Raw genomic sequence first — 11256 nt, 5'->3', positions numbered from 1 at the left:
AATTCTCAAGGAGATTATCCTTAAATATAATACAAGGCAAAATAGAAAAATTAGTATGGTCAAATTAAAAGGGCATAATTTACTTCTTACCAGGAGAATTGCAGGAGAATTCCTACAGGATTTCACTTCAAGTGCTGATGGATAGGTAGTGTAGCATGATAGATGCATAGTTTCCCAAGGTAAATAACAGAATGATTATAATAACAAGACTAACATATACTGACCACATAACACATGTTTGACGTTGACTACATTATACAAAATACCTCATTTAATTCTTAGAGTAATCCCTATTGGGTATTATTTGTCCCAGTTTTTAGGTGAGGTAAAGTGTAGAAAGTTAAATAACTTACTCAAGGCCACACTTTGTATAGAAAAGCATAGGTAAGCAATATGGAGCAAGACTACGGACGTTCTCTTTTTTTTTTTTTAATTTTTTTTCAATGTTTGTTTTTGAGAGAGACAGAGACAGAGCATGAGTGAGGGAGGGGCAGAGAGAGAGGGTGACACAGAATCTGAAGCAGGCTCCAGGCTCGGAGCTGTCACCATAGAGCCTGATGTGGGGCTCACACCCATGAACTGAGATCATGACCTGAGCGGAAGTCAGACACTTAACTGACTGAGCCACCCAGGTGTCCCAAGCTATGGAGGTTCTTAAATGTTTTTATAAAATGATTTGGTTTTCTTAGATAATGGAAACTTATGGAAGAGAGTAATTCCAGTGAAAAATTTGAGGACGGATTGAAAAGGAATGGAGAGAAACAACATGAGGCTCCAGTTGGAGACACTGAAATAGTATAGGAAATTGATGATGAATATCTAGACTAGGGACAAATACGAGAAACCTTGTACTGACAAGAATAGATGGGACTTCCCTATTTGAGGGGGAGTGTGCAATGGAGAGCAAAAGATAAATCTGGGCAAAGTTTACATTTCAATCATGCTATTTAAGAAGATGTAATGTGTCTTTGGAAAAAAAAATGTGCCCACAAATCTGCTTTAAATTTTGATATTTTTAATCTACAAATGCTTAAGTTTTGACTACTTATATTTTGAACTACTGAATTTCTGGCCAGTGCTTGATAAGTGATCATGACATGATTTTCTTTACCATTTGTTCTCCAGCAGCAGTCAATGTGAGCCTCTCTATTCTTGTTTTTCTATTATCCAGCTGTCTTGCTTTCCCAGATTCTGCATGAGATTTATCTCCCTTTTCTCTGCTCCTGAACACATACTCACTTATTTTCTGAAAATGTATGAAGTATTTACTGTCTGGTCAATTTTTAGTAATTATTTTCTATCCTTCAGATTCTTTCCTCGTTTTATTCAAATTTTCCCTTGATACAATGCTTATAAATATATGATTATCTGGTCTTCTTTTTCATATACAAATACTTAAATAATCAAGTTGACTTCACAGACTTCTGGTATTAAGGATGTTATTTATATTAATGTCAGTAACCCAAGTTTAAAAGACTTGCAATAATTTTGTTAATTTAAAATGATTTCTAAATCAAAATAAGGAAGAAATGAAACTAAAAATATTTTGAAACATGATTAATTTTAATATGTTTACAAGGAAAGAGTAAATTCACCAGCAGAAAAAAAAATTACCAAAATTAACATTTTACAGATTTTTAGTCTCAAAGCACAATACATTTTTCATAGAAACAAATATATCACCATCATAGGTACCATAATATGGAAACATTTATACACAAGGCCATTTACCATTAATAAAATCAGTGGCAATGGTGATGCAATACATTAGTTTACCTTTGTTAAAATTTGTGCTATTATACTTCCTGGCCTGCAGGAGTATTTGCCAGGATACAAAAGAAAAATGTGTGACCTCAGTTTGAACAACACATAGAAAGTTCTGGCTGCCTGTGCTTAACCCTATATTCACTATATTATCACTAGGAATGTTTTCATACCACTACTCTACTATGGAATAAATAGTTCATTCCACTTACTAGTAAAGCCATTCCCAAGGAATCAAACATTTTAATAGATTCATTTGGATATTAAGGAATTACTTTATACAAAATAAGAAGTGCAATATCAGGACATAATATTCTATATGCCTAAACTTAACAGAAGAGAAAAACTATACAGGTATTAAGTGGAAAACAATTTCAGATTATTTGGAGTAGGTAATGGCATAGTACTGAACTGGGAAAAATGTGATAATATGGTTCCTTTCATTTTTTGAGAGTTGATTATATTTAAATGCACCAGATGATTTTCTGAGGGCCATTCACATTCAATGTTTAGATTCATTTTATTAGTGGCATATTCAAAGCACCATATAAAAGAACATGTGAAATGTAGAACAATCATGACTATGTAATTAACTATAGAAATAACTGCTAAGAAAATATAGCAATATTTAACACAGGATTTCTAAAACCATTACATATTCATTACCTTTCCTGAAGCTAATAATGTCCCATGTTTTATTTTTACAGATTTTGTCTATCAAGATTTATATGCATTTGGCACTTTTTTGGGGGCTGAAAATAGTTGATATCTTCTGTACAGTAATGTTACAATTTTATACAAACTTCAGAAATATGGCATTTGGAATAGTCTTTACGATCCTCTTCCAAGTGTTCCATTTCACACGACAGCAAATACTCTGAATGCCTTTCCTCCTGGAGGATTCTGTAAACTGCAAAAAATACAAAAAGTATATTGATGTCATCTCTACATATAATCCTCCAAATAAATCATGCTTACTTATGACAGTCAAGAAAGCAGCTCTATGAATCCAGATGGCCAACTTTCTTAGGCTACTATAATTTATAGCTATTGGAAAGCCTGACTGAGAATGACATAATTCTTTAAATCTCGGTTGTATGCTGAGCTGAAAGTTTACTAAAATTTAAGGTGCACAGTAATAATAGTATTTTATATAGAACTTAGTAGATTCCAGATCATGTTTTCCCATATTACCACCTTTGATTCTTATAAAACAGAGTTAGGCAGCTGTTTTTCCATTTTACTGGAGGAGTACTGAGATCCAGGTTTACAACTGACCGATATGGTTAAAAGTTAACTGCAAGTTGAGAAGACAGTGATAATTAAGCAATACTCTAGAATACTAACTTAGTATTTTTAAAGCCTGATGAAATTTAAATAATGTTGCCACCATACTTATTAATATTTTTAACATCTATAGTTTCAAGTAAAGTCTTAGTGAGGAATTTAGTGGTCAAATCTGAAAGGTCCTAAGAATTTCTTCACTGAAATGGAATCACGCATACAAGCACTCAATCTCATTTTAAACACAACGTATTTTAAAACACAAATTAAAAGTGATACAGAGTCATACATTTAATTCTTTCTTAAATTATTTATATTTTATTTGGCAATATCAGTTAAGATATGTTTCATTTAAATGCTTAAAAGGTAAAACATCGATAATACCATTAATTGTTGTTTAGTCTAATTAAATGTAAACTTTTGAAGTCTTTACATTTTTGAATGAAGTTTTTCTTAATAATAAAAAGGGGCTTTTAGAGATAAACACAATAAATGCTAAGAGGGAGACCAAGTGCAATTCCTTTTACATATATATTTACATACAAGAAAAGAAAGAGGAGAGTTTTTAGAGTGAAGAAGTATGAGGGTATCACAAGAGTGCACATAAACATGTACTCACACAGACACACTAGGTTTTTCATACAAGTAGATAGCCAATCAAAAGCCATATTTATCTATAGGACACTGACAGAGTACTCTAGAAAGTAGATGTGTTTGGTGTACTTATTCTTTGTACACAGTGATACACTGGAAAAATGCATATTTCTTAGTCTACAGACCTACTGCTGAACCCAAGCTCTGAGACTGACTAGTTAGAAGAGCTTGGGCACATCATTTAACCTTTCTGGGCCTAAGTTAACCCATTTATTAAATCAGGGTTTACAGAATTGACTTTACCGGGCCATTGGTGGAGCTGAGCTACTAAACGTGCTCAGCAGTGTCTGGGAAATTCATAGCAGGTGCTCAAAAATAATGATTATTCTCAGTTTTCTCAGGATATCATCTTATAGTTTTAGAATAAATATAAGAAATATGACAGGTAAATGAAACACCACTTAGTTTTAGCTTATTAAATTGCCTATCACACTCTACAACTCAAAAATGTAGTTTATACGTATCTATTTTATATATATCATACAATATATATTATATATATAATGTGTATATATTAAGTGCTGTGTATGTGTGTGTTTCCATTTTACTGAAGACATTCCTAGGATCTTTCAGATTTGACCATTAAATTTCCTCACTAAAATTTTTCTTGAAACCAGGGCACCTGGGTGGCTCAATCGGTTGAGCATCCGACTCTTGACTTCAGCTCAGGTCATGATCTCAGTTTGTGAATTCAAGCCCCATATCAGGCTCTCCACTGTCAGTGTAGAGCCTGCTTGGGATTCTCTCTCTCCCTTCCCCCACTCGCTTGTGCTCTCTCTCTAAATAAACTTAAATTTTTTTCTTGAAACCATAGATGTTAAAAATATTTATCAGTATGATAGCAACATGATTTAAATTTTGTCAGACTTAGGAAATAATAAGTTAGTGCTCTAAACTATTCCTATGAACCACATGAGTCAGGTTATAGAGAAGTCACCTTCTTAACAATGGCTTCTTGATATGGTCTGCTGAAAATAGATGGTAAATGCAAAGCTGTCTTTTTATAAAGATGGCATTCAGATGGTTATGTGGAAGTCAATCTAGATACCCTGCATGGCACATCCTTTGGTGTCCTTTAGAGAAACTTTACCGTAGATGTGGAACCTCCACTGGCAATTCTGAAGAATCCAGTAAATGTCTAAAAGTTAGAAATTTTTCTGTATCCATACAATATACATAAGAGCTAATATTATTTGTACAGGTACAAATGATTTGAAAAATCACTATAGGTTCTGTGCTCTTAACTTACTTGATAAATAAGTTACTTGATACTTAACTTACTTGATAAAGTAAGTCATACGAATTTTCCCAAACCACAAAAATATATAATACTAATGGACCAAATAGTATGAGATGACCAGAAAGCATGGATTTATGTCATAATAGATATCAAACTTCCAATCAAAAAGAGAATTTGGTTCTGGAGAAAACCAGACTCACTCTTTTATCAAATACTTTGTCATATAACTGGATTAGAAAAATATTCAGTGCCCTGCTCACCTAGAAAGAATTACATATAAAAACTAATCTAGAAAATCCAAAGGAGGATGAAAGAAATTTCCTTATTAACAATTAACAAAAGAGTGGTTCTGACTCATAATCCGATTTTCATGTTGATTTTTATAAGCCTGGAGGAGACAGGCACCTCTGGTACTTCAGATTCTCCCATCCCTGGAAGACCAACTATTTCAGTGTGCAAAGGAAACACACTGGCACAGCCACATAACTCCAAACCCATACTAAAGTGAGTTGGTTATAAAGCAAGCATAAAGGTGTATGTATGTATATGTAGAGAACGAGAAAGAGAGACAGACACGGGAGGAGAGAGGGAGAGAGACTCTGAGTATATAAAATACAAAATATATATGTAAACAGATTTTTAAATTTACCTTTCTGAGAAGATTCCATTCTGAAAAGATGCAGTGTAAGTCTTTCTTTTGTCCACAGGCATGACGTCAACATAACCACCATGATTTCGAACCACCCCAGCATGTACTGCTGCTCTGCAGATACTGGACAGCTGAGGCAACAAGGAAAAACCCACCGTTATTAGGAAATTCCTGCTGAACTTGTTCGGTCTACTCTTCTGTTGGACCAAAGTCACTGGCACCTGTCTCTATACATATAGTCAGCAGTTACGGGTTGATGTTCTGTGCATAAAGGAATGTTGCAAAAGTCACAGAGTTAAAGCCAATTCTGAGCAAGTCTGAAAGCAGATCTCAAGGGTGGCCACAATGGTAAACTCCCATCACCGTTTAATCTAAGAACACTTGCCTTTCCAAACATCAGGCTTTTTCTATAGTGGAAGTAAGTAATCAGATACAAATTTGCTCTTTTTATCTCTTTTTTAAATGTTTATTTTTGAGAGAGAGAGAGAGAGAGAGAGAGAGAGAGAGAGAGGGAGAAAGCGAGCTCATGAGCAGGGAGGGGTAGAGAAAGAGACACAGAATCCTAAGCAGGCTCCAGGCTCTGAGCTGTCAGCACAGAGCCCAACATGGGCTCAAACTCATGAACTGTGAGACCATGACCTGAGCCAAAGTTGGAAGCTTGACCAACGGACCTACCCAGGCATCCCTGCTCCTTTTATCGCTTAAATTTTAGCTTTTGCTAGTCACTCTGACCAAATGTTAACAGGTTACATTATCTGTACTTGGTTTATGTTCATTTTTGTCTTATTAACAGATGATAGTTCTGTATATCTTTACGGTTCCTTTTCCAAAATACAGGTGTGTATTAAATGGGGAGTTTTCTTCTATTAAATAATATAGCCTACACAGAGAAAATTTAACCATGAAGCAAAATATAAAGAACAATCACAGCTTCCAACCTATATCTGCAATGTCTATCACCTTGGTTTGAATGGTCTGACATGAGGCACTATGTTTACATTGTACCAGTTATACCTTCTTAATTGAACTGGGAGTTCTACAGAAGAGAAAATTATTGTTTCAGGTCCATGTTTTTAAAACCATTACCTATGGACTTCTAAAAGTTGACTTTTTTTTTTATTTTGCCCCATTCAAGACTTCTCCAGATTTTAACATTTGCTTTAATCCTAATGTTCTACCAAAATTTGTCAATAGCTGAATACAGCCGGAGGAAATCCCACAAAATGAAACACTTGAACTGTTTCTGTATGAAACAATCCCCCCTCATATCCCAGGGGTCTTTTCTGATCGTACTAGTGTGTTCTATTTTTCTCTCTATGCACATGTGAGTGACTTAATGTGCTGTTTTAAGTTCACATAAGCATGTGCATCTTACATGACCTTGCTTTATTACTGTGCTCTGAACTTTGTGGCATCAGTCAGAACTTATTAGATCAGAGAGCCTGAATGCCAAGCTGTTTAATCCTTTTCATGCTTTTGCTATATCAAAAAATACCATATATCTAAAACCTCGTATCATTACTCCAAAGAGGCATTTTATTCACAGTTTAAAGTTCCTCACTGATTTAATATTTGTATCCAATATGGTTCATAACAGATGAAATTAAAAATAATTCTGTACGCATTTCAGTATTTATCTTGCTCTGTTAAAAGAGTATTATCAGCATTTTCCCCAAGGCATAAAAGTGCTTACATATAACATTCACTAAATCCAAGCACTTAATATGTTTTGAAACTATTGTTTTGCCCATAACTATGCAGTCAGCAGGCATTCCTATTTGAGTTCAAAGGTCAGAAGAGATTTTCTTTTTATACCCGTACTTTGTAAGAATTAACATATCACGAAAAAGAGAATTTATCTGTGAAAACAGTGGAACACTTTTAATGAATGCAGAAATTAACTTTACTTGTAACAAATGAGAAAAATTCAAAGCAATAAAACGTACAAGTAGTAACGGAAAGAAACAGAGAGAGAGAAAGGTGGAGGGGTTGAGGGAGAGAGAAATTTTTCCGTATCTTGTATTTAAAGAAATAATATATTTTGTGTGTGTGGGGGGAGGGGGAGTTTGGTAGTTAATGCTTGAATCTCTGAATCTGTACTGACCACATAATAGTAGTCCTTGCATTTCCAACTAACTCTTAAAATGATTTTATACAATCATTTCCTATACATAATTGCCTATGCAGTCCAATAAGGTAGGAAGATAAAATGATCTCAAGACACAAAGTCTAACAAAACCTAAACTCTAGAAAAATAGACGGCCCATAGGTATAAGAGGGTATAGGATATTATGAAAGATTTTCACCGGGCATGATTAAAATTTAAAGTTTGGTGCTTAAAGGGACAATCTAAAAAGAATAACTTCTTCTGAAATCTTTGAAGATTCTAGATAGGCTTATTCATGTACATTTATGGATTTATTTCTTCAACAAATATTTATGTGCAAGGTATTTGCTAAATTTCTGATGTCACTGTGTGCTCTAAGTTTTGTTAAGGCAGGATATAATTCTGTCTTGTTCACAGGTTGGCATACATCAAACTGTTAATAAAAAATGACGCTCCAATTGCCTGGCTGTTGCCCTCATGGAACTTCAAAATAATAAAAGAGATAGAGAAATAGTCATAACACTAACAGAATCAGGTAAGTGCTAAAAGTAAAAAAAAAATAAAGTTCTAGGGGTTGAAAGAAGGGCTATGTAATACATGTAGTAGGAGATCCAGCAAAACACTCCACAGAGAAAGTGGCAATAAATTAGGACGTGAAGAATGACCATGATTTTAACAGTCAGGAAGATAAGTAAAGCATGAGGACTAATAAATTATTATACCAGCAGGACATTTAAGCTGCATATAAGCACAGGGCAAAGCTGAAGCCTGGGAGGGACTCAGATGTGGAGAACAATTGAAAAGGTAAAGCTGAATGAAAACAAATCCTGGACTTCAATGAACTCACCAACAGAAATAAGGTGGTAAATACTGTTTCAGGTCTCTTTTTACAAACCTACTTCCATGGTATTCTATTGAATATGTGCTTCAAGAGTATATTTCCTGAATTTGTTTTTGCAACTCTCTGGCTTAGAAATTTGTAACGGTTTCTAAATGTCTGCCACATAAAATCTAAACTCATCAACATGCATTCAGACTCTCCATTTACATGTTTCAAGAGCTGGATACCCCACCCCTCACACAAAATTGGCTGCAACCCCTTTTAGATTCAATGCTCACCTGCTCAAAGATAAGCAAACCTATGTGTTATGCATACATCTCGCTTGCTGTCATCTCCCCGTTATTGTAAATGTTGTTCATCCCACCTAGAATGTGTCCCTAATCCAATTCCCCAACCCACACTTGAAACCTGGCTCAAAAAGCACTTGTCCATACCGAAGGCCTCCCAGCTAAGAGTCCTTGTCCAACCCAGTAATGTTGTCCATTATAACATCCCCTCAAGTGCTTTCTTTTCATATGTATTTTAACATATTATCTGTTCTTGATTTTATGGTGCTCTTTAAATCTTGCCATTTGCAACAATATGGACGGAGCTAGAGTGTATTATGCTAAGCAAAATAAGTCGGTCAGAGAAAGACAAATACCATATGATTTCACTCATATATGGAATTTAAGAAACGAAACACATGAATATATGGGAAGTGGTAAAAAAGAGGAGAGAGGGAAACAAACCACCAGAGACTCAATGACAGAAAACAAACTGTGGGTTGATGGAGGGAGGTGGGTGGGGGATGGGCAAGATGGGTGATGGATACTAAGGAGGGCACTTTTTGTGATGAGCACTGGGTGTTGCATGTAAGTGATGAATCACTGAATTCTACTGAAACTAATATTGCACTGTATGTTAACTAAAATTTAAATTTAAAAAACTGGTAAAAAAATAAAATTTTTTAAAACAAAAGAAAAACATGTTCCCTTGGCAGTGTAAGATATTGTTCATACATTTGACAATCTCTTAATTATCAAGTTTACATTACAAATACTGAAGAACCAAAAGGAAGATTTAAAAAAACAAAATGAGGGGCACTTGGGTGGCTCAGGCGGCTAAGTGTCTGACTCGTGATCTCGGCTCAGGTCATGATGTGGTTCCCGAGATAGAGCCCCATGTGCTAACACTGTGGAGTCTACTTGGGTCTCTCTCTCCCTCTCTCTCTCCCTCCCCTCTGCTCTCTCTCTCTCTTTCAGAATAAACTTCAAAAAATAAAAAATAATAAAAATACAAAATGAATTTTCCTTCAGAAGGATGCCTCTGGTCTATTTCAAAAGTGTCTGATATAACATATATGGGCAGGACATAAAAAAATTTTGGTAAAAATAAATTATTATGCACTCATATTTGCATAAGAATAGTTGTTTTTCAGTGTTATTATTGATTAGCTTCTCTGAGAATATGTATACCAACACAGAATCTGTTTCCTTTTTCTATATATAAATGTATATACATACATTTAAATATTGTGTAAACACATATATACATGAATACTGAGAGCTGCATAAATTAAGGTACTTACATCAGAATAAACTCGAGTTCCAATTACACGAGCATAATGTGGATTTGCCTGCATACAGTTACGAGGACAGTAGACTCTGAAAAAAATATATATATACAAATATTAAGTAGCAGGTTTCTTTAGCCATTCTTACTCATAAGACCACAGACATGCAAACACAAATGTTAACAGCATTCTCACCCTATTCATTTTTTTTTTTTTTCTAAAATAGGTCAATTGTAGAAGCCAGGCAGTAGATGCAATTGCTTCTGCTTAATTTACCCACTTCCAGCTTTTGGCACAAATGTGTTTCTTTTATTTTCTAACTTAACCAGGAAGCTTTCTAATTTAGGGGTTAAGCAGAAAGACACATCAGGTTGTGTCTCTCAGTATCTGGGAACTGTACCCAATGTTTCTGTAGGATTTAATAAACAGGTAACTTGAAAAACTGACTCATTGTCTGACTCACACATCTAGCTTCTTTCTTCTATGTTCACATCTTTGGTATATCCTTCAATTCCATGGTTTTAATTATGATTATAAGTTACTGATTTCCAAATATGTATCCCCAGTTGAGACCTCCTAGTTCCAAATTTGTGTCCTATTGCTTATTCAATATCTCCACTAAAATCTAATAACAATTTCAAACTAAGGGTGTTTACAACCAAATTCCTAATCTTTTCCTCCAGTCCCCATATCTGTTCCTTATGTAGGCTTCATACAATAAATGGCGACTCCATTATTTCAGATCCTCAGGCCAAAAACTTTATTCTAGCTTCAATCCCTCTCTTTATCTCACACCTTACATTCAGTCCGCCAGCAATTTCTATTGGTCATCCATGAAATAAAATCAGAGCATCCCTAAATACCTCAGTTACTATAGCTCCAGACTTTATCATCTGGTATCTAGCTTACTGCTATAGGCTTTCCTATGATCTCCCTGCTTCCAACCTTGCTCCTTCCAGTGTTGGTTTTTTCCCACTTGAATTAAAGCACACAAGACCAATCATATCATTCTTCTGCTCCAAATATTCTAGTGGCTTTCCATCTCGTTCAGAATAAATGAAAAAAATCCTTACAATGGCCAATAAGTCCTGCATATCCTGTCCCCCCATTATCTTTCTGACTCCATATCCTCCTCCTCTTCCACTTCTTCCCCCAGATCCAG

General features: G+C 34.9%; 1 protein-coding gene across 1 annotated transcript in view; it reads right to left on the bottom strand.

The window, feature by feature from the left end:
• Positions 1-1542: 1542 nt before the first annotated feature.
• CRISPLD1 (cysteine rich secretory protein LCCL domain containing 1) overlaps positions 1543-11256 on the bottom strand; it is a 48589-nt gene continuing 38875 nt past the window's right edge. Inside the window, exons 13-15 of the mRNA XM_060610754.2 lie at positions 10110-10185; positions 5592-5722; positions 1543-2674 (exon numbers count right to left, since the gene is read on the bottom strand). Of these exons, the coding sequence (XP_060466737.1) occupies positions 2623-2674; positions 5592-5722; positions 10110-10185 (259 nt within the window). The 3' untranslated portion in view covers positions 1543-2622. The remainder of the gene's footprint in view (positions 2675-5591; positions 5723-10109; positions 10186-11256) is intronic.

Source organism: Panthera onca, chromosome F2 (assembly GCF_046562875.1).
Source record: "Panthera onca isolate mPanOnc1 chromosome F2, mPanOnc1 haplotype 2, whole genome shotgun sequence".
NCBI classification, from domain to species: domain Eukaryota; kingdom Metazoa; phylum Chordata; class Mammalia; order Carnivora; family Felidae; genus Panthera; species Panthera onca.
The sequence above is the reverse complement of the archived record's forward strand: the minus strand, read 5'-3'. Positions and strand labels throughout refer to the sequence as shown.